The 26,095-nt window shown below is 53.6% G+C and overlaps 9 protein-coding genes across 9 annotated transcripts; 3 read left to right on the top strand and 6 right to left on the bottom strand.

Annotated features, from left to right (window-relative positions):
- Nucleotides 1-235: 235 nt before the first annotated feature.
- LMH87_006369 (uncharacterized protein) lies at nt 236-1,098 on the bottom strand (the record flags this gene model as incomplete). The annotated part of the gene is made up of 3 exons (XM_056204246.1): nt 236-351; nt 431-570; nt 635-1,098. 3 exons carry the CDS (start codon nt 1,096-1,098, stop codon nt 236-238), a joined length of 720 nt encoding a protein of 239 aa, XP_056059622.1.
- A 1,152-nt stretch (nt 1,099-2,250) lies between these two features.
- On the bottom strand, nt 2,251-4,065 carry LMH87_006368 (uncharacterized protein; the record flags this gene model as incomplete). The annotated part of the gene is made up of 2 exons (XM_056204245.1): nt 2,251-3,848; nt 3,951-4,065. 2 exons carry the CDS (start codon nt 4,063-4,065, stop codon nt 2,251-2,253), a joined length of 1,713 nt encoding a protein of 570 aa, XP_056059621.1.
- Nucleotides 4,066-6,641: 2,576 nt separating this feature from the next.
- LMH87_006367 (uncharacterized protein) lies at nt 6,642-7,217 on the top strand (the record flags this gene model as incomplete). Its single annotated transcript, XM_056204244.1, has 4 exons — nt 6,642-6,687; nt 6,941-6,950; nt 6,999-7,040; nt 7,097-7,217. 4 exons carry the CDS (start codon nt 6,642-6,644, stop codon nt 7,215-7,217), a joined length of 219 nt encoding a protein of 72 aa, XP_056059620.1.
- Nucleotides 7,218-8,345: 1,128 nt separating this feature from the next.
- Nucleotides 8,346-10,185, bottom strand: LMH87_006366 (uncharacterized protein; the record flags this gene model as incomplete). Its single annotated transcript, XM_056204243.1, has 3 exons — nt 8,346-9,267; nt 9,327-9,780; nt 9,855-10,185. The coding sequence occupies 3 exons, from the start codon at nt 10,183-10,185 to the stop codon at nt 8,346-8,348; spliced, it is 1,707 nt and encodes a 568-aa protein (XP_056059619.1).
- A 340-nt stretch (nt 10,186-10,525) lies between these two features.
- LMH87_006365 (uncharacterized protein) lies at nt 10,526-11,719 on the bottom strand (the record flags this gene model as incomplete). The annotated part of the gene is made up of 1 exon (XM_056204242.1): nt 10,526-11,719. The coding sequence occupies one exon, from the start codon at nt 11,717-11,719 to the stop codon at nt 10,526-10,528; it is 1,194 nt and encodes a 397-aa protein (XP_056059618.1).
- Nucleotides 11,720-12,204: 485 nt separating this feature from the next.
- On the bottom strand, nt 12,205-12,858 carry LMH87_006364 (uncharacterized protein; the record flags this gene model as incomplete). Its single annotated transcript, XM_056204241.1, has 2 exons — nt 12,205-12,540; nt 12,610-12,858. 2 exons carry the CDS (start codon nt 12,856-12,858, stop codon nt 12,205-12,207), a joined length of 585 nt encoding a protein of 194 aa, XP_056059617.1.
- A 5,360-nt stretch (nt 12,859-18,218) lies between these two features.
- On the top strand, nt 18,219-19,074 carry LMH87_006363 (uncharacterized protein; the record flags this gene model as incomplete). Its single annotated transcript, XM_056204240.1, has 2 exons — nt 18,219-18,233; nt 18,325-19,074. 2 exons carry the CDS (start codon nt 18,219-18,221, stop codon nt 19,072-19,074), a joined length of 765 nt encoding a protein of 254 aa, XP_056059616.1.
- A 762-nt stretch (nt 19,075-19,836) lies between these two features.
- LMH87_006362 (uncharacterized protein) lies at nt 19,837-21,258 on the bottom strand (the record flags this gene model as incomplete). Its single annotated transcript, XM_056204239.1, has 3 exons — nt 19,837-20,976; nt 21,052-21,175; nt 21,242-21,258. The coding sequence occupies 3 exons, from the start codon at nt 21,256-21,258 to the stop codon at nt 19,837-19,839; spliced, it is 1,281 nt and encodes a 426-aa protein (XP_056059615.1).
- Nucleotides 21,259-23,944: 2,686 nt separating this feature from the next.
- LMH87_006361 (uncharacterized protein) lies at nt 23,945-24,759 on the top strand (the record flags this gene model as incomplete). The annotated part of the gene is made up of 2 exons (XM_056204237.1): nt 23,945-24,689; nt 24,746-24,759. 2 exons carry the CDS (start codon nt 23,945-23,947, stop codon nt 24,757-24,759), a joined length of 759 nt encoding a protein of 252 aa, XP_056059614.1.
- Between the last annotated feature and the right edge of the window lie 1,336 nt (nt 24,760-26,095).

Genomic DNA, 26,095 nt, shown 5'->3' with positions numbered 1-26,095 from the left:
GGCTTTCTTGCTTCTTCGGCGAAAGGAAACATAGTATAGGCTGGTGCACGGCGGGTTATTATCAGTGATTGGAAGGGTACCACCACATATTTGACAATATTTAGGAGACGAGGCATGCATGGTATACAGAAAAGACTGGATAAGCGAATACATATCTGTTCTCGCGACCAACCCAGCTCGTCAAAGACTTCTCATATCGCTCTTCTGCAATGGTGTGAAATTCGCCGCAACTGCTTTACTTTTCGCCGCCGTCGTTGCCAGATGATGCGCCGAATTGAGGACTCTTGGTGCCCTGGTGACTGCCACAGACGAGTCGGCCGTCAACAACCTTAATACCAAGGCCGCTGCCATCTACAAATCGCAAAGTTCTCGTTAGCGCACGATCGTGCTCCGCAAGCTTTGCTTCTAGTATATATGTATCTATACATACAGTGCTGACTCAGGGACAATTCCGCAAACGTGGACACGCCATCCGCTTCCCGCAGGCACGCGCACCGCAGCCAGACTTGGCCGTCGGCGGCCGCAGTAGTCTCAACGCCGCAGGGCCGGCAAGTCGCGTCGTAGTTGTCACTGTGGGCTCGTTAGCAAAAGCAAGGCCCTGTATGCCATCTGCTCAATGTCGGATGCGACGTACCGCTCTCGAAAGACCAGCTGCCCGCCGTCGTTTCCCAGACATTGGTTTAGATTCAGGCTCGTGAGCCAACAGCTGCCCTCCTTGCCATCATCCAGACACGCCGCCTGCAGCGTCGACTGTCCCCTCTTGCCGTCGCCCAGAAGCGTCAGCTGTGTGCACTTTTGCCCGAAGGCGGCGATGGGGTTGCTCGACACGGCCCCGGCGCTCGCGTTGGCACTGAGCATCGTCGGCACCGGCTTGTGGTTGACGCCGGGCAGCTTCTTGTCATACTGTAGAGAAGAAGAAGAGGCGCTTTGCTCATCGTCCTGGTACGGGCTGGGTTCGGGACTGCCGTCGCGGGGGGCTGACGGGCCGTCTCGTTCGTGCAGGGCGATGGCGGCGGGTACGGCGAGGGCGTGGGAGGCGGCAATCGCCAGTATGGCCAGGTAGATATTGAGCAGCAGCTGCATCTTCGCTTTGCTCATTCAGGGGCCGGCTGTGGCTTCTCCTCTTAGTATCGTCCGGGTAGCCTACTGGACGAATGCCCTTTGTTTTGTTACTTGTCTGCGCGACCTTCTTCCTCTGATAGGTATACTTTCTTGGGGGGTTTAATGTCGTTGTGTATAGAAGCCGGTAAACGCAGACGATTGGGTTTCAAGAATCTATGGTATCCTAGCTTATGCTTGCATGGGCTGTGCACTCCGGCTGCTTGATGTGAGGAATGGTCGACTGCTAGGCGACGGGTGGAAGAGGCAAAACCGAAGGTTAGATGGCAGATCGAGGAGTTCTCGAAAGCGATGAAGAAGCAGTAAGAAGAGTCTTTGATGGAGGATTTTCGATACATCCAGCCAAATCGGATTCTTGAGTGGTGAGAGACAGACTTATGCAAACGCGCTGTCATCGGCCTGACAGGTGGCAGGCTGGCTGGGTCGTGGTGTAAGTGAAATCGCGCTGAGGTGCAAACGCCAAGTGGCCAACCGCCAGTGTCAAACAGCTAGACGCGGCGCAGCGAGACCATAAATAAAGCCTGAAACAAAAGCAAGCAATGAGAAAAAAAGTAAGTGCAAACTTTAGAAACTAGATATTGTTCTCATTCCTATCAATTCGTGTGGGCTGCTACCTACTGCCTTCTTCCGCATGAGACTTTCATTGCCCGCACCTCCGCCCACATTATCCTCCACATACCTTGCCGCTACTCCCGCTGAACCAGAGAAATCAAATAGAGTACAAACAACCGTGGAAAAAAAAGTAGATGATAAGAGAGAGTCAGAAAAAAAGGTAGATACATAAGTGTTGCCTGGTATGCACACATGTGCAGTGGTTAAAGTGCCGATGGCTCAACAGTTGCAACTGCAAACCTGAATGTCGACATCATGGTACCAATCGTGGCCAAGATGATAAAGCTAAATGACTATAAAGACATGCAATTGAAAATTCCAAGAGGAGATCGCAAAGAAGGTCGTCCTAGACTCCGAGTCGACATCCTATAGGGAGTGCCCTGCTTCAGACATAAAGGAAGAGAGAGAAAAGACTGCAACGCCGGACCTTTTATATATTCCCATAAATCGCCTAGTGCTCCAAACAGCCGAATCAAGTCGAAACACGCTAATCAGAAGCCGACGTCGTGTTGAGCATTCTCAGTATGCCTGACCGGGGACTGGTTTCCTCTGAGGAGCTTGGTTCGGAGATGAAGGTGCTGGATTCATCGGACTGGGGCCGGGAGCTCCCGTCGGACGGGGGCTCATGCCGTTGGGGCTCTGCGGACGACCGCCTGGAGGTCCTTGTTGGCGAGGCCCAGGAGACTGGGGGCGAGGTCCGGGAGACTGAGGGCGAGTTCCTGGGCTCATCGGTCCAACGGGTCTGGGGCCCATGCCTTGCGGGGGACGCTGGCCCTGGGGAGTCATGGGGCGGCCCTGAGGGGTCATTGGTCTTCCCTGGGGAGTCATTGGGCGGCCAGGTGGGTTGGGGCCGCGAGGGTAGCCGCCCTGGGGGTTGATGGGAGGTCCAGGTCGAGCCGCACCCTGAGGAGGCCGGGGCTTTACCGGACGAGTAGACAAGCAGGTGCGGGGAACAACACCCTGCTGCGATCGGTCGAGACGAATGCAGAGAGCCCAGCCATCATCGTATTCGTGGAGGAGACGAACCAGGTCGCCGGCGTTGAGCTCCATCTCATCTTCGAGAGTAGGCTTGAAGTCGAGCTGGACTCGGTGGACAGCAGAGCTAGGAGGGCCGCCAGCAGCGGCAATGGCGGCCGCGCTCTGGGAAGGAGGGTGGGGAGCACCAACGGGCATCGAAGAAGTGCTGAATTCGGTGCCGGCAGGACTGGGAGGAACGGTATCGAGAGTACCAGGAACAGTCAGGTCAAGGTCTCTCTGGTTCGCCTTGCGCATGGATGTCTTTCTGGTGAGAGCTGCGGCGCCAACGGCCCCAGCAGCAGCAGCACCAACGATAGGGCCATTCGCAGTGAATGGGTCGCGAGCAGGGCCATCGGGGTTGTTGATGCGCTCAGCACCGCTGCCAAAGGGGTTATTAGGGTGGTTGCTCTGGCTGGTTCCGGGGCGATCCCACTGGTTGGCGGCCGCCGGGGCGAGGTTAGCGGCACCACGCGGTGCGTTTTTGTCGAGGTTCCAGTTAGGCAGGAACTGTGTAACAGGGCGAAGGCTGATGCGAGGGGCCCTGGGATCAGAGCGGCTGGGCATACGGGCGAGGTTATCACCTCCAACGTTGAGCTTTTCGTTGTCGCCACTGAGTCGCTGGACAGCTCTCTTGCGGCGCTTGAAGATCATGAAGACAATCAGGCCAACAAGCAAGACACCGCCGAGAACACCAAAAGCAATACCCGCCTTGGCGCCAGGGCTGGTGCCTTGATCGGCGGAACTGCTGCTGGATGGTGCGGCTGTGGAACCCGCGGCTGTCGATGTGGGTGCTGGCAGTGAAAGGGAGCTCGACATTTTGGTCTCGTGAGTCGCCGGAGTGCTCGACGGTTCGGCGACTGCTAAAGTAGAGCCAAGAGAGGTAGCCTCGACAGAAGTAATTGAGTTGGGCGCGTCGCTGGTAGTGGGCTCGGGGTCCTGGGCAGATGCCGCGGCTGGGGTTTGAGTTGCCGGTTCGTTGCTGGTAGCGGCAGGCTGCTCAGTCTGCTGCGGGCTATCCTCACCCTGCGTTGAATAGCCGCCAATTTCGCCAGTGAAGGTAGGCGACATTGTCTTGTAGACTGTGCGGACATATGTTTCGGCTGCAGACGCTATTAGTCTCGTTGGTCAAGAGGTAGCTCCTGTAAAGAGCATAGGCCGTGCAACACGCGATCCAGTTGCAGATGACGCGGCGAGTGGCTTACCTCTTTGGATTTTGTCGCCAAATTGCGACTTCGGGAGCTCATCGACGAGGCTACCGACATTGTCCCAAAAGTCGCGCTTCTGGTGCTGCTGCTGGTGTAGGTGAGCGTGGCCCATCTTGGCGTCTGCAGTCTATCGCGGTGTGAAGGCGGGAGAAGATGAGTTGCAGAGAGGAAAAGAAGTAAGAGGTCAGTCGATCCTTGGGAAAATCAACAGCAAAGTCTGGCCGGTGTGTAGTTATTTTGGTGGTCGGCGGAAGAGGCTGGTCGCGCGCCGGCGGACTGGAATGCTGTCGGTGGAGGCTGAGGGAGAAAGAATGTATGCGATTATTGGTAGACTATCGAAAAGCTCAAAAGCGTGTTGTTGATTTGGCTACCAATGTCTTAGATCACGACGATTGCAGGCGGGCACAGGCAGAAAAAAAGCGTCCGAAGGAAGGGCGGAATTTGGGTTGCTTTGTTTTAGTGGTGAGAAGTGACTGAAGCGAGGTCGTCGGTCGGGTATCGCGCGTGGGTCGAGGAAAATAAAAGAACGTTTGGAACGGGGTCGTTGGAAAAGGAATGGAAAGAGTTGGCGCGCAGCACACGAGCAGAGTAAAAAGAGTGAGAAGAACACGCACGCGCGCACCAGCTCGAGGCGAAAAGATTGATGAGAATTAACAAGGAGAGGAAGAATCGGCGCAGAAGGGCTAGAGACAGAGAGCCATGCAAATGGGGAAGGACGATGGTGGAGGAAGGGCGGGAAGGGAGGGAAGAAAAGGCCCTGGTCGGGTTGGGTGGGTGCTGGACTGGTTGACTGGCTAGTAGGAGCCGGGGGCACACAGAATGACCTAATTGCTGGGATAATGGAAGTCGTTGGTGGCAGCCAGTGAGGCCCTGGATTTGCTTTGCTCTCACGGCTCTGCTCTGTCTGATCTCGAGGACAGGGTTGGTGAGGGTCAAGAGGCCAGGGCCCAGGATGGTGTGGATGGGTGGATAACAGGAGCGAGGCCATTATCCGTTGCCGTCGGCCAATCCCTGTCTTGTTCCCGGTTGTGCACCAGCCAGTTTGCCAGTGCACCTCTTCATAAATTTAGCATCGCTACTGCAGTTGCTAGCTCGCCCTGCATATTCTGCCTACCACCAGCTTTGTACAATTTCTGCCAACCAACCTGTTGCCTGTGCATTGTACGGACGGGGCCTGATGGCCTTCATCACGGGACAGGGCAGCCGACGTCTGTGCACGCGAACCTTGCGTCCAGGCAGGCAGACCAGAAGTTAGGAAAAGAACCATGTCTAAATAGATGTGTGCACAATTAGACGATACTTGTTTCATTTTAGTATAAACATCGCTATAAACATAATATATTTGTGTAAGCTCATTTGTGCAAACGACTTTGTTTTAGTGCAGATCTCGGCGGCAACTCCAGCAACACGCTCGCAGCCAGATGGTGATCTTCGCCAGGGCCAGGGCAACCAGCTTTGTGAATGGCCACGCACGGGACTCGTACGGACCGGCTCTGCCACATGAATGCAGTCATCCAGCGCACCCCAGGGGGCTTGTTGCTTGGCTTTTACCTGGGCTTGGGGCTTGGGCACAAAGAACAAACCCCTGGCATCAGGTACCACAGCGCTATGGGCCTACTGGTACGGCTAGCGCTGCTCCCGCTATTGCAGGCACACGCTCGCTGCGATTGGCTGCTGCTCCTGCTAGCCAGGCACCGACGGCACTGTCCTCCCCTCCCTCGGCCAATAAAGGGAGCGTATTTTGATTTTATTTTATGGATGTGATTGTGCTTGCATTCGTGCACAAATCATCCGTCATCCCCTCGCCTCCCCCTCTCCCTCTCCCGGCAATCACACCCGCGCTAATAAAAGAACAATGAATTGTCTGGCATTTTTGGACCCCTTGGCTGACGTCGCTTTCAATTGTCCAAGATGCCATCTGTGCGCTTCGGCAGTCTTCTCCCCCTCGTCTTTTCCTACTAGCAGGGAGCTCGTGTGCCGATTTCTGCCCTACGTCTGGATACTCGCTAGAACACAAAAGCAAACGACTTATTTACACCCGTCAATCGAAGAAGAATAAGACTGCACATCGTCGTCATACTGAGCTGCACCTCTCCTAGTGCACACTGAGTGCAGTGCGGGTAATACAAGTACTTTGGTGCCCGGTGGCGCTTGTCGATCACTCAATACAACACAGGCACGCAGCCTCGGCCATCTACAGGACATCCATGTGCAAGAAACAGACTCTTGACTCTGTACTGAATGGTACTGGTAGAAACTGCCCCGGCTGGAAAACTACAGATCGCCTATTCTCCGGACAAGGATTGAATCCTCGGATGTTGCCAAGGCGAACCATCTACTCGGTGGCTTCACTGCTGCGCCGTTCTATCGGTTTGCAACTCAATTTCCAGGGAGTCCAGAAATAAAGCCCGTATTCTCAACTGCTAAATACGGGATTGCGGTTTTTTATCCATGTGCCAAGCAACTTTAAAAAGCTTGGTTTCTGCCCTCGGTCACCTTCCTCCTCGGGTGGTCCTTTTGCCCAACATTCGAGCAATCCTTCCGCAGCTCTCCGCAGCTCTCTGCAGCTCTCCGCAGCCACGCGTCAATATTGGCTCCCAGTGCTGTGACGACAAATGTGCTGTCCTCTTCATCACGCATCCCATCCGCTCTTGCCCTCGCCTCCACACCTCAACGGCCAGACAGCGGATGAGTGACAATTTACGCCCGAATACCACCGAAACATCTCTTTCCTGTAAGCACAGGCCAAATTACAATGGCAAACGTTTCCACACGAACAAATCGAAACACTGGCGCCCATTCATCGTCCGCGCTCTTCAGCGAGCTGCTGTGGCCTGTCAACTGTGTGCCTGTGATGGCTGTTCCCCACACAACCTGTTCATCTACTAGCAGGGCCCTGAAACGCAAGCCCTGGCGCCTTTTCCTACTGTCATGGTAGCTTTCACATCGACGGCGCAAGGGCGGTCTACTAAGCTAACGCAGAAAAGGGCAAGCTCGGTACCCGTCGATGATTGCCGTATGGAGATAGTCCCGCCTGGCGACCAGCGTGTTGGTACCTGGCGGAGATGAGCGAACATGCGTTGCCCTGTAAGTTGAGCGCAGGCCTGGTAAATAGTTGATGGTGATTTTGACCCAGCATACAGTGTTGAGGCAGAGACGAAGAAAATAGCAAGCCTGGGAGGCAAGCTCATACACGGCTTGTCCCCTGTAATAAGAGGCTCCAACCTCACCTACGCCACCCGTTACGCCTCACGCAATATATGAATAGAATATAGCAAGGCATGCCCACTGCATTTGCGCTCGGTGGCAGCCGTTGATGAAGAAAAAAGCGCACAGTTCCGCGCTGCGGTCGCCTCGTGTCATTGCTCGCTTGATGCATGAATGTCAATTAGAAGACGAACTGTCAACGAGGACGACAGAAAAAGACGTCGCGCCACTTTCGCGCCTCGTTCAACGCAGCAGGTTGCTTTCTGGTTGTTCTAGCACTCTTGGTTCGCGATCCGAGCGCTGCGCACACACACACGTACATACTGGTTGGCACCCACGGCGGCTTCACACCCGTCCGATAGCTGTCTCAGGACAGCCCGTTGTCTCGCATGGCGCGGTCAGACTTTGTGAAGTTTATTTTGCAAGACGCCCGCCTGTCATTGTTTCGTTTCCTACTTTGCACCAAATTAACGAAAATGCCCTGTGCGCTGCCACGAGGCGCAATCCGTCGTCCGTCGCATGGGTGAAATAGCCCGAGGGCCAAACGGCGCCTCGTCCTGGCCAACCTGCGGCCTCTTGTACGAGTGCGCACGCGTCTAGAGTGGCCCTGTTTATTTCTAATGCGACGATTGGCAAGTCTTGGAGCTTGTCCGCGTTTTGCTTTTTTTTTTTTGGTCGCTGAGAGTAGAGCTGTCCCAGATCAGCCGGCACGTTGTCCCGTCGCGCGTTATCCTTGTTGGTAGTACAAACGTGCTTCGTATCCGTAGAAAGAATGATCATGATTTAGGCGACCCGTTAATACGTTGCAGTATCTTGTGTCTGGCAGATGCAGCCGTGGAGACATATTGCCATAGCATGAAGGCTTCTCGCGCTCTCCGCCAATCCTGCAGCGCATGGCTGGAAGACTACGAGAGAACCGCTACTACGAGTATCATCAGTACAAATAGAATGTAATTGTCTTGACAAGTTTGATGTATTTCAACAGCCCTCGGGTATTCCGCCTGACTCATGTGCGCTTCTAAATGACGGTCTATATGAAGGACATGCTATAGATATGCGCGCTCCGCCGATACTATATCTCGGCTTCGTCCGTCAAAAATGCATGTCCACGTAATGCAAAAGAAAAGGAATATGCAAAGATTGTTGAGCTGACGTCTCCTTCGAGTTCCCTTCGGCCAGACCATGTTACATGGAGTCCTCCATTTGTCGGCTTCGCGTGCGTGTCCAGTTGTCCTTGTCCTCCTTGCCGCCTTTGCTCTCCAGGCCCATGCCGCGCTCGACCCATTCCTTGCTCTCCATGTGGCTGAGCCTGCTCAGCGCCCGCGCAAAGGCAAACGCCTCCTCCTCGCCCGAGAACAGGTTGGACGACTTGAGCTTCTCGACGCTGGTGTCGACGTCGGCCATCATCTCGTCCACCACCGAGTCGACATCGTTGGACTGCTTGGCCGCCGAGGCGGCCGTCTTCCTCGGAGGCGCCGAGCCCGGACCCGAGCCGGAGCCGCTCGACGACGCGAGCAGGTTCTCGGCAATCTCGTCTCTCGACACAAACAGCTCGCCCAGGGGCTTCTCCGTGGTCAGGACCAGCTTGGCGTTGCCCTCGTAGACGGCGTCGATGAACGTGATGAAGCGGCGCGCGAGGTCGCGCTCGCGAATCGTCATGCCCGGGACGTCGGTGACGATGAAGGCGTCGTAGCACCGCACCAGCTCCAGGTAGTCGGCCGCCGACTTTGGCTGCCGGATCAGCTCGTCAAAGGTGAACCAGGCGCAGCGGCCGCTGACGCGCGGCACGTAAATCTCGCGGCCCCAGACCTTTTGCGTCTCCGGGTGAGGCGCAAAGTGCTCCGTGTCGCCGAGGAAGCGGAACCACTTGTCCGCGTGCGAGTTGGCGTGCTTGTCCAACGGTGTGTGGTACACTCCCGATGCCGGCCGGGGGATCTTGCGATAATCGGTTGGTGAGTCTAGATTGATGACGTGCAGTCGTGTCTTGAGTAGTTTGATGGCCGGAATAAAGGATTCTCTCTGAATCCCGTTCTTGTACAGCTCGTCTGGGTGTCTGTTTGACGTTGTAACCATGACAACGCCATGTGACATGAGGGCCTCCAGCAGCCTGACTACCCGTCAGCATACGAAGCACCAAATGTAGCAGCAACAGCATTGGCACTATACCTTCTTAGAATCATGGCGTCGGCGACATCGGTACATTGAAACTCGTCAAAGCACAAAACGTTGCCCTGCTCGGCAATGTCTGCGGCGACAAAAGGGACGGCATCAATGTCAATACCATGCTCCATCTTCATCTTGTGTAGTCGTTTATGTACATCTTGCATGAAATTGTGAAAGTGTATCCTCGTTTTGCTTTTAACAGAAGCGGGCAGAGTGTCGTGAAAAAGGTTCATCAGCATCGTCTTGCCGCTGCCGACGTCGCCAAAGAGGTACAGTCCGCGGGGAAGGTTGTGTGGTATTTGCCCGATGGCAGCCTCTCCCTTTTTCGGTCCGCCTCCGAATAGCGACGAGAGCACAGACTTTTTGGGTTTTAGCGAGTCCAGGTTTGGGTGTACGACCGGGGGTGCGTTGTAGTCGCGTAGTTCATTGTAGAGATGCTGTAGGCTTTCGATGATTCCTGTTTGTTTGCTGGGTCAGCCAGCTCGACCACCACGGAGCGAAAAGGCTCTCGAAATTCGTTGTAGATGTTACCTCTTTGATGTTCGTCGTTCCGCAGTTCGCCCGCCTCGACCCGCCGATCGTACTCGGCCAACGGTCCGCCACCGTCGGCTTTGGCGCCAGCCTCTGTCGCGAGGGATCGGAGCTGCACAAAGGCGCCACGAGGCCGGGCCAAATGCACCTGTGAGTATTTCCGGGCATTCTTGATCGGGATTTGTCTCGATAGCGACGCAGACGAAGCGAAGCGCGCGCCGCGCAGAGTCTGAGTCGAGCCGCGAGCCTGGTTTGCGGTGCCACTGCGAGCGCATTTGGCCGAGGTCTGCAGCCGCCGCAAGGGCACCGCGGCTGCCGTGCTACCCCGCATGCTTCGTGTCGTATAGCTGCTGTACGAGGTCGCTTCGTGTATTCGGGTCAGTTCAGTGCATAGTTGACGCGGATGTGGTCGCGGACTGTCGATATCTCGGGAATCGGCTTATTTTCGTGGGTGGAGTTGGAAGAAGCCGGGCCGTGGTTCAAGAGGCCGGTCGCTGGAACGGGGGGTCCACGTCATGGCTTGTAGAGGCTACCCGAGACCCCGGTTGCACGGTTTTTGCATAAAACGTTTGATGAAACGGTCATTTGTTTTTCAGTAAGAGAGTTCATAGACTTGCATACAGCAATAACCTTAATCAGTAACATTTACTTTGTCAGGGCTCAGTCCCTAGCTATCCTGAATAGTGGTACTTGTCCATGATCTCCTTTAATTGATCCAACGGCAGCGCCTCGATGCGATGGCCTCTATTGCCAGTTAAAGTCTCCGCGCTGCAAAGCGCGTTATAAATGGCCTCCTCCGTTGCATCCGCTGTCGCCTCAAAAAGAGCATTGATGGTTTGGTTATCGGCCGTGTCGATATTGTGCAAACCCAGCTTGAAAGGGTCAACCTTGCGCACGTTGGAATTGACAGTCTGCACAGGAATTTCGTTGGCCGTTGAGAAGGCCATAAAGATGTCGCCAGACGGGTTATGCGCATAGCCTCCCACTCGCGCAAGCCCTACAGTGGCGCGCTTTGCGATACGCTGGAGCTGGGTCGGGTGCAGTGGTGCATCTGTCGCAATGATGACGATGATAGAGCCATCTTTTGTTTCCTTGGACTCGTCGGCTTCGTTTCTGGGCACTTCTGTTTCGGTTTCGGCTGCCTTTTTTGCCGTCTCATCCGCAATGATGCGTCCCACAGGGACGCCCGAGACACGAAGATGCTGCTGCCGGCCGTAGTTGGCCTGTACCAGGGCCGCGATGGTGTAACTTTTGCCCTCCACGGCGGCGGGAACGACGCGACTGCTGGTACCGGTACCGCCCTTGAAGCCTTGGCAAACCATCCCGGTTCCGCCGCCAGTGTTGCCCTCTTTCACAGGATCGCTGCTTGCGTTTTCCAAGCCCTCGACAATGTGCTCAGGCGTGACAGCAAAGACACTCAAGTCGTTGAGGTAGCCGTCAAAGGTCTCGCCGACGACGGGAAGGAGAAACCAGCCCACCTCGCCATCCTCGCCAGTATGATTTTTCAATGCATACTTGTATATTCCAGTATACGCCGGGCCCACGGCAAAACTGTTGGTGAGAATTATTGGTGAATGTAGGAGGCCGGTTTCCTCGATCCAATGGGTGCCCGTCATCTCGCCAGAGCCATTGAAACGAAACACTCCTGCGTGACAAGCCTTCGAAAACCATTCATCACGCGGAATGATGGTGGTTACTCCCGTGTTCACGTTGCCGTCCTCCGAGTGAATGGATTGTGTATGAACGCGGACGCCAGGCACGTCTGTAATGCCATTCTTTGGTCCCGGCGACCATGAGCCCAAGAAGACAGACGGTACGACGTCACGAAGGCGCGCTCGGGGGCTTGTCGAATGAGAAGGGGACATGGCCGAATGTTTGGAAGTAAGGAAGCCTAGTCGTCTCAACTCTTTGCAATCACCATCAGCTCTTTATAATTCGCGGGGTTGGTTTATAGCAAGAGGGGCGACCGCTTCAGCGAGCCTTCCAGTGGACGGTCGTGGCTAGCGCCGTTGGTGGTGTCGTCACCCAGTTACGTGAGTCACCCGGACAAAGTCATATTGGAGAACATCTTTTTTTAAAGATACGTAAGCACTTGTTTTCTTTTCGGTACATCTATTCAAAACCTTGCTTCATCCACACGAGGGGCTCAAATTTCTCCTCGATTCAATGGGGCGACAGTTGAGTCACGCCTGGAGGCTATACAGTCACAAAGAGGCGTAATAGACTAATAATGTTCAAGGTATCACTATTTGCGCCGAGAGGCACGCCGTGACTGTGATTAACACTATATCGGAGAATACTCTCCTCGGCTAAAAGCAGGACCAAACAGAAGAACTATTATACCATTACCTCAAAGCATGTACAGAACAGCACCGAAGACGCTCGAAAGGGCCACTGTCGAGACCTGGAGTGTGCCGGCCGAGTTTTTCTTGTCATCTGTGCCACCCTTCTTGTTGTCTTGATCGTCCTTGTCGGAGCCACCCTTGTCGGCCAATTCACCACCAAACGTGGCATTGCCAGGACTGACTCCCGTGGACAGCTTGCTGGCCCGGCTCCTGTAGTCGTCTAGGGTCTTGTCGCCGCTGGGGTTGACAATGCCGACCATACCAGAGGCGCATTCTGTACCTTGCGAGGAATAGAAAGCCAGAGGGTCGGTGTTGTTGACTTCAACACGGAAGACTTTGTTCTGTAAGTACCAAAATGTTAGCAGCGATGCACCTGCAGGGCACACAATCACGAGTGCAGCTCAACGTACGCTATCGCCATCGACAAAGCCAGAGAAGAATCCAGTGCCGATCTGGACAGGAGAGCACGCGTATTGGTAGTCGCCAGCCACGACACTGTGCTTGGAACCCTCAAATTGAAACTCGAGAACGTCGCCCTTGTCAGCCGTGGTCGAATCAGGGTCGAAGCGGTTGTCGCTTTTGGCAGTGATCGTGACGGTCTTGGCGTTGACGGCCGCCAGAAAGGCGAAAGTCGCAAAAGTTGACTTGAAGGAAGGCATTTTGACGTGTGTAAATGTATTATTAGATGAATGCAAGCTTGCGCGACAATTAAAATAAAATGTGTATGTTGGATGAGAATGATTCTTTGCAATGACAGAAAAGGAGGGAGCTGTGAAACTCTGCCTAGTCCTTGCCCAGGATCACCCAGTAGGCATGCGACACGAGCAAGGCTCGTGCATGACAGCCGTGTACTCATTGCTGCTACTGGTGCCACTACACTGCTATTTCAGGCGCGTGGTTGACAGCAACCTTGTTTGCTTGCACTGGGGATGGAAATTATGACGTAGCGAGACACGAGCTGATTCTCAACAAAGGCAAGCCGCCAAGCTGACCGGGAGTTATGATGTCGCAAGGGGCGCATACGCCTGTAACAGAACCGTATATTACGGAAAGTAGCATCGGCATCATTTGGAGACTTGCTGAGCTTCTGTGTGTCCCAATTTTTTTCTTTCCTCTAAGTGCGTCCTCAATTCGCCATTGACAAGTATTGGGCCTAGCTGCGGCTGTCAGGAGACTGTGGCTGTGGCTGCCACGGCACTCACTGCCAGCTATGCCTGTCTGAAGGAAAACAAAAACAGGGAAAGGGACGCAGGAAATACTCAACCCACAGGGGTGAGCAGCAGGGCATAGTTGATACTAGTACAGTGGGTGAGTAGGTGGTACGGCGGCTTCAGTAAGCAAAGTGAGCACAGAGCACAATGTCCAACGATTCTACGAATACGGAGTACCGTCAGATATATGCCACGCGACAGCTTTGTCTTGGATATATACTGTATTGTGTCACTGCTCCGTACGCACCAGTAGACGTTTAGCCTCGGTCCCCTGGAGAGCAGCGCCACAAAATAGGGCTCTCGGATTGAATTGCCGATCCGGACACCATCATTTGATCGCCTAGTAGAAATCTTTCTTCAATAGCACGGCAAGACAGATGATAATAAGGTCGCTCGCTAGATTTCTGCACTGGTTACTCGAGCTGAGTTCGCGCGACAATGTCACAGCTCCGACGCCATTATTTCCCCAGCGTTTTAACATCGGACGAGATGCGGCAAACTCGGATGATCGTCCCTCACATTTCCATACACCCGGCACATATTAATCCATGCACGCTCCATTTCATGCCCATCCAGGTACTTGACGGTTAGTAAATACTCCGACAGCCACCTGGGGTGGCCAGCAATTAGATTTAGCGCGATAGCCGAGTGCAGGCCGGCTGTCGCTACGTTGACAGCTGAGTTTCTGGACCATGACTCGGGATGAGGCGACTCTAAGTTTTTCCCACGCACAATGACGCCAACAGATAAAAATAGAGGCGCCTTGGCAGTGGACATGCGTGGATTCGACGGCCAACCCAAGTTTGCCGAGTGGCGGGATACTGCGGCGCCGTTTTCAAGTCAAAGTTGATGAAGAATGTCTCGATTCAAACACGAGACGGTGGCAACGCTGAAAACCTTATTCATCGCCGGGTTCGAAAGTAACATTACACCGTCATCGTCCCGCCAAGATGAGAAAAGAAGATCTAGTCAAACCTAGACTTGGACGCACCTGAATTCTGCAGCGAATTTGCCAAAATTTGCCAAGAAAAGCGAAGGTAAAAAAGAAAAAAACCTTCCACCATGGCAGGCAGCGCCATCGTGCCACACGTTCCCCAATAACAGTAAGCTCGGCCCAGCACGCACATGGCAAGCCGACGCCATCACGTCGTCCCAGTGAAGAAGCCCCGCAAGGCTGTCCGCGGGTTGGAGCAAATGGCGAGCTCCGGTTTAATAATAGCAATGGAGACGGAGGACCCCCTGCAATATTGTTTTCCAGCAAGATTGCCTTTCATCTTTTTTTCCTGGAGAATGGAGTCGCCCGACGAGCTGGAACTGCACACCTCCAGATACACCCAGTAGCCGGTGCTCGGAATGTCACCGGCCGCCGCGGCCACAACCAGTAGTCCAACAAGCCACTAATAAGCAGCGCCGCGTCCAGGTCCGTTCCAGCGCTAACTTGGCGTTGGTTATCAGTGGCTCGCGTTGGTGGCCAACCGGCGACGGCCCCAAATTGGCAGTCGGTCTGCTGCTGTAGTTAGCGGGAACGAGGCACTTGGTGAGTCCTTTTGTGGCCAAGAGTAAGATCATCAGCGACGCCTGGCTAGCCAAGGATGTCGCGATGGGTTATTCCCTGATAAAGCTAGCTCAAGCCCAATGGGTGGAAAGGCTGAGAGCAACAGATAGAAAATGAAACGCCATATCGTCGTGTAGTCGTTATTCCTCAGCGGAGCCTTGCTCCAACCTGGCCAGTCGAGGAGATAGAGTTGCGCCACGTAATAGCCCTGTTCGTATGGTCATTGTCCCCTGCAGGTGCCATTATCATTATGTACTTGTTAGTCCACCGAAATTCTGCCAATGGCTTACTCTGGATTTGAGCTCTCTGCCTACTCGTTAGCTTCGTCGCCAAGCATGCCTGTTTAGACAGTCAAGCCCAGTCAGATCGGGCGAGAGATCAATGCATAATCATGCACGATTTGTCGCAATGGGCAATCTCTTTCGCGCAGGACCGCGATGGTTCAAGACCTGGAATTTTGGACCTGTCTTGCTTTACCGCTCTGCCAGTATTCGCGAGCAATGTCCTTGTGCCGTGACTAGCCATGATGTACACCGTTCGCCCATCGAACGACCCTGGACGAGTCGTCACATAGGCTATATACGTTTGATATTCGCAAGTTATATAACAAGGGATGCTGGTCGACGGCGCAGGACCCACGACGAGGCGAACTGAGCTCCATCCTGCCAACACCTCCCTGGCAGGAACCGTTTAAACCCTGGGCAATGTAACAAGACGAGGCTGGCCGATCCGCACCTCCGCCGAGCCCCTTTGTATCATCAGGGCGACTAGCATGTGTGTCCGCTCCCGTCTCCTGCCTGGCGTGGTCTGCGTGGCTCCAGACAGCCCCGTAGCCCAACTCCACCAACCCACTTGCGATGCTGCTGGCTTGTGATGCCAACGTCTCGGCGCTGCAATACTGTTGACTGGGGACTGGTACTCTGTCCTCCCCCACCACCTACTGATGGCGGTCTAGATGGTTGGGGTGGTAGCAGAACAGGCCAGCGCACTTGCTCTGGTGGCCTACCAGCCGGAAAACGATGCACCGTGCTCGACACGGGCATTCATCAACGGTCTGGCAGCAGCAAATGCGAAGAGCGCCTCGTCAGGAAGCCACCAACATCCCCGCCGCCAAACTCGACCCTGCTACCCCTCTTTGGCTGGGGAGCCAACGCAGCTAGTGCCGACGAATGCGCTGGATAATAATGCAGGTCATCTCCCTCTAGCCCAGTGGAGAGACAACAACAGGAGAGCCGAGGCGCGCGGCTGAGTGGTCCGCAGACCGAAGGCCCTGTCCACTTTGTTGGAGGGCTTTCCCTTGTGAGAAACTCCTTGTCCTTGCCATTTTTCTTCCATGCTATGATGCCTCGCCTGGAATTTCTCCTACTTAGACCCTGGCACTTGAAGCCTTGGCCTTGTCCTGTTCGAATAATGCTGTTTTCCTTTTTAAGGTTTCGCTGCTAGGCGTGAAGCAGCGGGCCGCCGTTGCGCTTCCCGCACGCTAGAGTTTTCGCAAACTCGTGCTGTTCTCTTGCTGAGTCGTGCCTCGAATGATTGAGGCGAAAACGAGTAATTTTTCACTACCAAGTCGCCTGCCCAGAAAATGAAGGCATTTTGCCCCCCCTCCCCAAATCGGCGATCTGGGCAGACATGTCACGACTTGCTGGGATTGACGGCTCATTTCCTCAGTTTAGCCGGCAAGTTCGGGCCAAAAAAAGAAAGGAAAATTTTGGCCCTCTATCGGAAACTAGCGAATTTGCAAGGGCCGGAATGAAGGTACACCAAGGTAGCTGGTAAAGTGGTCCACCGCCGCCCACCGGTCCGCCGTCCGGTAGCCCGTAGCCCGTAACCAACAAACTTGGATTCTCTAAGCTGGTCTCATTCTTGTTCTCCGTCCTCCGTGGCGTGTGTATATGTGTACGTGTAGCAGCCTCCTCACGCCCCGGCCGCTGGCAAGAACGGCCAACGCAGTTTTGACTTACACCCACCACGGGCATCCACAAGACATGGCTCCGCGCATGTCACTCCGGCCCCGTGAGAAGCCTGGCCAGTCTCCAAGGCTGCATGGCTTGGTTACAAGGCCCCTTTTCCTCGTCTCCCCTCCCCGCTTCTTGTTTGCTCGCGTACCACCCATGGAACCATTCCCATTCCACCTGCCCGCTGCCTTTCCAGCCACCACCAGAGCCTGCGGCCCCAGATCGGGCGTGGTAAGCCATTGCTGCTCCTTTGCCCATCACTTGAACAGATAGGGTAAAAAAAGCAGATGAAATTCATGCCATGGCTCCCCCACGGCCAAGTCCACCTTTTTTCTAGCACCACGTTGCTGCCAGTCGTTGCTTCCAACCCGCCCGCTATCCACACTGTTATTCGTCCTAATTTTCCCCTCCTTACTCGCCGCCGATGTACCTCCATGATTCAGGTGACGTTATAATTAGCATACTATCAACTTTTTACACAAAGAAATCGTCTTGGCCTGTCGGAAAGTTCAGCTTCTTGCTGTTGATACACCCACTGTAAAGTATCCCGTTGATGCAGCGGGGAGAATCCGACTGCGTGGGAATGTAACCGTTATGCGGCAATGATAGACCGTAGTGTGGCGCTTCTGCCCCAGTCTTGCGTCTCGGCGTATAGATCCTATGTATAGGGGGGTCTTTGGCCTTGGCCGGAGGATGCCATACTCTCTCTTTCCACACTCCATTCTTGCTAGCGCTATCACTGAGCCCAGAGAGGCCAAACCGAGCAGAGAGTTCCGGCGCCCCCCGCTTATTAGCACTCGACGGTCAGGAGATTTCCAAGACGGCTTGGCTTTTGGCTGTATTTTACCTTTTCCACTGTTGCCATTATTCAATCCCATGACCGTCAGTCGCTACCTGGAAGCTTGCTCCCATGCGTGTCTTTTGACAGAACCTTGACTCGGGTGCTTGCCTCGGACAGCCCTCTTTTTTTGGTGGCGGCTGCCAAACTCCTTTCAATTCTAAAAGAGGCCGTTCCTATGATTCTGCCGCAATCATTAGCCCTTCTTTCCTTTTGTCTGAGTCTTGGACGGGAACAATTATAGCCTCGGTTTTGCAGGTACTTCGATGGCGTGACGTTGCGCCGAAACAAAGACGATCCCTTCCTTGAAACTATCTATTCCAGACTCAGAACTTCTTCTCCTAGTCTGGAAATCCCCTCTTTCGCCAAAGTTTGCGTTTCCCCTCAAAAACGACAATAGCCGTGTCTGGGTGACATTCAGTGACCGCAGCGTGGTCCCAACATACACACCGCAGGCTAAATGTCAACTCCAGCAGTAAGTCAGCCTCGCTTACTTACAAGCTAGCTTCCACCAATGTTTCTATTGGCGCGGAGGACGCTGCTAACCAATTCTCTAATAATTATAGCAAAAGGCCAACCTAGCTCGGATCCGAGACAACCAACGGCGCTCCAGGGCAAGGAGGAGAGAATATTTGCAGGAGTTAGAGCAACGTCTACGGTTATGCGAGTTGCAAGGAATAGAGGCGACAACAGAAGTCCAGGTTGCAGCGCGGCGAGTTGCTGAAGAAAACAGACAGCTGCGACAACTCCTCAACGAGCATGGATTTAGCGACGAATACATCAGCCGCTTCCTTCAGGCTGGAGTCGCGGGAGCTCCAGATATGAGCCGCGGGCAGACTTTTGCGACTGGCGAGCCTGGTATGGCTGTACATGCGCTTCAGCAAGCAATGGTCTCGCGACGACCAGCAAATCTCGACTCTAACATTCCCTTCTCCGTCACGAGCCAAGTCATGTCAGACTCTTCCATTTCGAGCACGCCATCAGTTTCCTCCTCTGCGCCTTGGGACGCAATTGCCGCCGAATCTCCATACGGCCACAATCGCGGCATGCAACTTCAGGCGGCCGCCATGCCCAGCCAACCACCACAACAGCAGTACTCTGCGGCTATGTTTATGGGGAATCAAGCCAGAGGACCGGAAGCGTACATGGACCAATCAGCGCAAATGGGCTCTCTTGCGCCCACACCAGGCATGACCCAGTCGATGCAGCAGCAACAGGACAGAGGTCAGATGCAATATGACGGCACGTTAAACACCTATCAGACGGGGAATGAAGGCAGCTACGGCGCTGGATCTACCGGTGGATGGACAGGGTAACAGCCCTTCGCGCTCGGAGGCGATGCAGCTTGCAGAAAGCACCATGCATTGACTCGGGGCCGCAAAACTTGACAGTTGGGCATTATCGACGATTCATGAATAAGAAGAAAAGAATACCGAAATACGAATACTGGCGAAATCTCGAGTCACGTTTTACACCCAGTACTAGAACTCTGGTTGTTGCAGCAAACGATTACTTGGTGGCAGCAGTTCTGGACCGCGACCGGATGGAAAACCTCGATACTACAGGCCTGGGTGGAATGGCCGAAGCAGCACGCAGACGAATACATGCATACATGATTATGGGTGGCGAAAATGGGTTTCACGATTGCGGAAAGAAAAAGGTGACGGCGCATATCTTACGGTATATCTCAATGTATATTACTCTTTAGTTATTGGTGACTTTAGATCTTTCACGTAGTGCTCGTGATGCAGAGAGGGAGAGGACGAGGTATATAGTCCGATTTACCAGCACATTTACTTGATATCAACCATCATATTGGAATAGCAGTCTAACTTGACGTTTCACTGGTGTGAAGGCATATAGCGAACGCATGACGCCGAAAAATGATCACTTCTTTTCTTTCGCAGAATGCTGCGCCGAGTCCCAAATCTTAGCTTCTGCAAGTGTGCGACGCGTGAAAATGATAAAAAGGCATAATCAATACAACCGCCAACGCCGTCGTTGATTCCCAAACAAACTGATCCGTTCCCAACGAAATGCAGCAGAAAAAAGCCCTCCCAAATGTCTGCAGATACGGCCTAGAGAAAGTAGTCCGCCACAGGTTTCTTCGCCGGCATCCCGCGCGAATCCTGGGGCGCTGCCTGGAAAACGCGGTAGCGCCTTGCAGGTCCGTTGTTGGGCACATTGTGGCTGTCAGACTCCATCAATAAACCACGGCCATTGACGCCGGCGCCACCATCACTGCGACCAACGTCGCCGTTGCTTCGCGCAAAGACGCCGGTGCCAGATTCATCCTCGCACAGCTCAAGGACGGCCGCAACATTGCCACATCGGTAGCAGTAATTTGGGGCAGACCAAACAGTGACAATGGAGGAGTCGAACATTTCCTTGAAGCCTTCCATGACAAGCTGGTGGGCTCGCGCAATGAGACTCAAATCATTTCGGTGATTGAAGACCTTGACAATATCAGCGCCAAAAAGGAATCCCGCGCCACGAGGCGATAGACCCCATCCGTCTATGTCGTCTGGATCTGACCACAGCAAGTCGCACATGGCGCCCTCATGGGGCACTTCCTGCTTGCGGTCAATGAGGCGGATCTTGTCCACTGAGTCTATGAGCGGGCTCAAGCCGCCGTGCACGCATAGCACAGCCCCTGCTGGGTTACCGATACTTCCGCTACTGGAGCCAGAGGCGCCGGAACCGGGTGGACCTGTCTTGTCTCCGGTGTTGGCGCTGCTTCCACCGCCGTTCGGGCTCTGGCCTTGTCGCTGCTGGCTATTTGCCTGACCACGCTGGCGTGGAAAGCGACTAATGATGGACCCGTTCTGGTCGCAAACCTCGATCTCGGTCTCATCGTCGACCGGCTCGCCTTGGCCAGAGAGTGTGTTGGACGCTCCAAGAACAATAGCACCCAGAGCGAGGTAGTCGAAAACGTCGCAGCAGTATCGCCAGACATTGGCGCTGCCGTATTTTCGCAGGCATTCATCGTAAAAGCCGTAGACGGTTGTGATTTGGCGCGATTCGTGGTTTCCGCGAATGAGCGTCATGCGGTCGGGGTATCGAACTTTGAGACAAAGCAAAAGAAGAAATGATTCGAGAGAATAGAAACCACGGTCGACAAAGTCGCCCATGAAGAGGTAGTTCGTGTCAGGCACGTCTCCTCCGACGCGGAACAGCTCCATCAGGTCATGAAACTGACCGTGAATATCGCCACATATCTAGAGAGCAATAGCAAGTCAGTACGATATAACTTGGTCGCAAATGGTCCGCACGAGGGCTGGGGTGTTGCGCACCGTCACTGGCGCAGTCACAGTGACCACATTTCCTTCCTCGATCAATAACTCTCTGGCACGATGGCAGAGCTCTCGGACTTGGGTTTCGGGGATAGGACGACAGGCGCGCAACTGCGCAATAGCTCTGCAGGCACTTCACGTTAGCAACCTGGTCGTACGTTCGTTGTCTCATCGACACGCAACAACATACTTGTCGAGATCGCTCATGATATAGGCTGGCTAAGCGGCGGTCGCACGTGGGGACGCGCCGGCCGCTTTCCTGGTGCAATGGGCTGGTTGCGAGCGGTCTTATAGCATATCTCGAAGTGTACAGCTTGAATGATGTTTAAATTTGTTGTTGAATCTGGCAGCTGTCGTTGTTTGCGCGTACTGCGGTCGTGTTTCTGCGAGAATCGAGATGGATGGGCTGCCCTTGCTCGCGCACAAACCACTGGTCTCCGTCGGCCACCCGACTTTGTTGGCGATTGTCCATGCATCGCCCCACCAAATTCGATATAACGCCGTCGCGACTAGGAAACCACGGGACGGAGGCAGAATTTTCCGCTCCGACAGCCAGAGTCCCTTCCGAGCCAATCAGGAGCTCAGGAATCTAAGGTTGTCAGAATTGCTTCCCGGAAATCATTCGAGCGCTTTCTCTAGTCCGGGCCAGCAAACCGACGCGCCACATTGTCTGCGAACGCCAACCAACTGCCCCTTGCTCTTGCAATTGGTTTTTCGAAGTCGGGAAAAGCCATAGATCATGATTTTATGATCCGGTACGCTCAATGGATAGCATTGCGTCTGCTCTGCCCACGTTGCTGACCGCTCACGACAGCCTCCTAATCATCCTTTAACCGGACTGCCCGCGACGCATCAAAACCCCCACAATGCCGCCGCATCTTCACCCTAGGTCTCGAATGACCTCGTCACTCTTTGCTACGACACTGATCGCCAGTTTCTTTGTTGTTGGGTTGCCGCACTTACTGCCCTGTCCTGTGCCACGAGCCCGATACGCCGACGGAGAAGTTGTAGTGGACGAGAACGGTCGCAGAAGAATATGGAGGCGAAAGGATGCGCCGCAGATCACAGACGGACTTGCCGATTTCAACCAAAATTCAACAGAGAACGTGACGCGGCAGTCAAGTCAATCACGGAGAGAATGCCCGGTGCCTAAGCCTGGTGGAAAGCTAGGGGAATGGCTTGGCTTCCACAGTATCGACGATTCCTCGCCAAAGGCAGAGAGGTGACGGCCGACATGATAAGACGGAACAAAAAAGAAACAACTGTACAATATACCCTCGCGTTGGCACCTTTTCGGATTCTCTACCGGCAGCACATCGCGCCGACATAGAGCGAATCCAGACCGAAACACAAATAAACAAATATACATGCTGCCATGCGGCTTGCCAAAGCCATGCTTTGTCACGTTTGAATCGTAGTGTTGAAGTCATCTTGTGAGAAAACATGCGCAAACCAGGAATGACGATGTGTGATCCACCCGCAGTTGGAGTTTGCATTTTGAAATCCGAACGTGATGCAAGGCATTGCCGAACGCCTCCGGAATGCTACCGGCTGGATAGATCAAGCTCATGCGACGCGGAGGCGCTGTGACAAATATTCCCGCGTCGAGTGTCATCGAGGCCAGCAACCAGGGGCCAACAGTGTCAGCACGTTACTTAGCCTCACGAAACGGCACTCTAACTCTGGGTGGATTCAGAGACTAGTGTGCTTTTGAATGGTTTGGTGTGCTCCGAATGAAGAAGAACTTGCTCGACCTCCTGTGCCGAATAAGACGAGGAGGTGTTCAATTCTACGTCTGGGCCGGGCTATACTTGGCGCTGTGTAATTTTACGGAGCATTTAAATGAGTAGCCATTCTTTTCAACTCATGCAATCTTCTCCAATTTTCGAATCGCTACTTTTCCAATCGATAGATATATCGGGCATACTATGTGATGATCCGGTCTGATCTGATGGGGGTGCGCGTTGCCTCTCAAATCATTACACAGATTGAGTACATCTTTAAAAAGCGGTGCCCCATCTTAGCAAATACTTGCGACGATTTTCGTTGCATGAATCCTCCTGTAGCCAACCAGCGCTCAGAGTGGTCGGCTCAGACAAATACCAGACGATCTGACTGCTGGGATGAAACACGGAGTCCGGGTGTGAAACCGAAAAACCCGGCCAACGTTCGCCTAATACGTCTAAAGAGACGAGAATGGCAAATTTAGATTCGTCCAAAGACCACCTGCGACACTCCAGTGTCCAGTTCTAATGCTAAAATCTAGCCGCAATGAGGTGCTGCCGCGCCACGCTTGGCTTCCCACCTTGGTCTCGACAATGCCAAAAGCCTCCTTGCGCCAAGATGCCTGAAACTGCTAGCGATGCAATGTACGGCATTTTGCCCCAGGAATTGGGCGAGAACGGCATCAGCCTTATGTAACAATGGACGAGCCCAATCCCACTGCCGCCCTTTCCAAGGCAGCTGGCCAAGCGATGGGTGGGCTTGCATCCTCTGGAATTCTACAGATCCGGTCTCAAGGAGGCGATATAGCTCGCTGATTCGAATATGATACTTTAATTGCGCCTCATCATTGGTTTCCTATTCGAGGCTTCAGACAACACTGCCTCCCCAGTTCTGTCATCGGGGCACGGGCCTAGGAGTTGTCAAAACCGCATGAACAGGATCGCGGTGCGAGTATATGATCTCCAGAATTCCCAAGCCAAAAACAAGAACTTATCCAGTCAAGCACGCTGAAATACCATTCTCTACCACTTCCCATTCTTTCTTTACAACAAGAGCTGTGCTCTGTTCTCTTCTGTCCCGGCGACTATTACTTTCCTTAAAGGCCTTTCGTCCACAACACTCTCTTAATACCACAGCAGCGCTGTTTTTCTACTTCAAATCTATCAAAATGAAGTCATTCTCTGTTCTCCTTCTCACTGCCAGCCTGGTCTCGGCCGCTGCCGTTCCTGGCGCTGTCGTTGGCCGCTCCGCTGAGGTCGGCCATGTTTCTGCCGCTGTCGAGGTCCGCGACGCCACTGTCCCTACCACCAGCGTCTTTGATCCGGAGGATGATGGCGAGGATGAGGAGGAGGATCTTCCTGTTGCTCCCATCACTGCTCGGGCTGAAGAGGCTCAGGATGCCGCCAAGAACGGTACTGCTCCTGAGGCCGGCAAGCAGCCCGAGAACAAGGACGGCCAGAACCAGAACAAGGATGGCAAGAACCAGAATCAGAACAAGGATGGTCAGAACCAGAACAAGGATGGTCAGAACCAGAACAAGGATGGCCAGAACCAGAACAAGGATGGCAAGAACCAGAACAACAACCAGAACCAAAACAAGGATGGCAAGAACAACAATCAGAACCAGAACCAGAACCAGAACCAGAACAACCAGGATCTCATCAACCAGCTGCTGCAGAACGGTAATCTGAACCAGGGCGTTCTCAACCCCTGGCTGGTCAGCAACATTGGTCAGCTTGGTCTCGGTCAGCAGATCAACGTTGGCAACCTCAACAGCATCTCCCTCGCCCAGCAGATTGCCCTCGTCTCGCAGGTCCAGCAGCTGCAGACTCTCCAGCAGCTGCAGCTCATCCAGCAGCCTCAGATCATCACCGTTCTGAACCAAGGCTTCGTCAACCAGGGCGCCACCATCGGTAAGAACAAACTCCTAGCCTGCTTTTAAAGTGGTATTTTACTAACTTTCAACTAGCCATTGTCGGTTAAGCTGGTAGCATAGTGTGCTTGAAAAGGCCACAAGGGTGGTCTTTAAGTCGGCTGTGAGGTTCGCTTTAGGTCACCCTGGAAGGGCTCAAGTTGTGACGGTAACGAAGGGATTAGCTAGTTTGGAGTTTCATTTAGTCATTTCCAGTTCAATTAAAGGGATTAAGTGTTACTTCAAACCCAAGTGATAAGCCTCTTCAATATCCTTCTGCAGCAACTTCTGTGAATGACTTCTTTTTAAGCAAACCTCAGGTGAGTACTGTCTCGACAATACAGCTTGATGGATAAGGTAGCAGATTTAACCAACCGTTTAGTCATTTTGTACATGACCATTTATTACTGATAAGTAGGTTTTGGCCTGTGTCATGGTTAGCACTGGGCGGGGGCAGCAGAGGCACGAGCCTCTCGGTACGATGGTGTGGTTCTTTTTTCCAGAGTTCACGAGATTTCTTAGACGGCCTTTTTTTCTGCTCAATAAACGATGTTCTTTATCTTGAGACGGAATATGCTTAATCGAAGCACATGTCGGATGTCGGAACCTTACCTGGAGAGGTGGTCCTTGTCAACCCCAGGTCAGCCCACCAATACTGGGTCAAATATGAAACGCAGCATCGAAATTCAAATACTTTCCGTGCGGAACATTCCGGTACTCGGCGAAAAAAAAGTCTGAGACGAACCTTTCCATCGGCTTCTTGCTTCTGTTCATCTGAAACCCCCTCAGGATGCGAAACGCGACCTGAACACCCGTGTCGCAGCTACATCCCAACCCCTCCGGGTACAGCCATCCACCATCTGCGGATAGATTGAAATTGCCCAATCACGCACTTTTCGGCGCTTTATTGCATCACTTGAGATGAAAGAGATGGGGTTTCGGATGGGGCGTTACTACTGTATGGCGGCAATCGGTATTCATTCGTCCGTTGTCACTCTGCGAGGCCGCCACCCCGGCGATGCAATCGCTTTCTCTGGTTCAGTCTGGTCCAAAATGGAAATTTAAGAAACAAACAGCTACTCTCGAGTTCGTTCGGTCTTTTGAGACTACCCACGCCTTTGCACTGCGAATTTGTCAGAGTGTAACACGTGCGCGCCATACACACAGACGGTTAGGTTTTTAGGCACAACATCTAAAGCGCAGATCAGACACCATGTTAGTCGGGGCATTATGCAAGCCACATCTTTCGTCCTATCAACAGCAAAAACCCTCGTCTTGGCTGAACCAGCGCATTTTAGGTAGACTTGGCATTTTAGGCAAGTGCTGTGGCGCTGCGCGTGCCAATGGTTGACGCGGTTTTACAGACACGGCAAGGTAAGCCTTCATATCGGTTCACATCTTATCCGG

Source organism: Akanthomyces muscarius, chromosome 1 (assembly GCF_028009165.1).
Source record: "Akanthomyces muscarius strain Ve6 chromosome 1, whole genome shotgun sequence".
In the NCBI taxonomy this organism is placed as follows: Eukaryota; Fungi; Ascomycota; class Sordariomycetes; order Hypocreales; family Cordycipitaceae; genus Akanthomyces; species Akanthomyces muscarius.
This window is presented reverse-complemented; position numbering and strand designations above follow the sequence as displayed.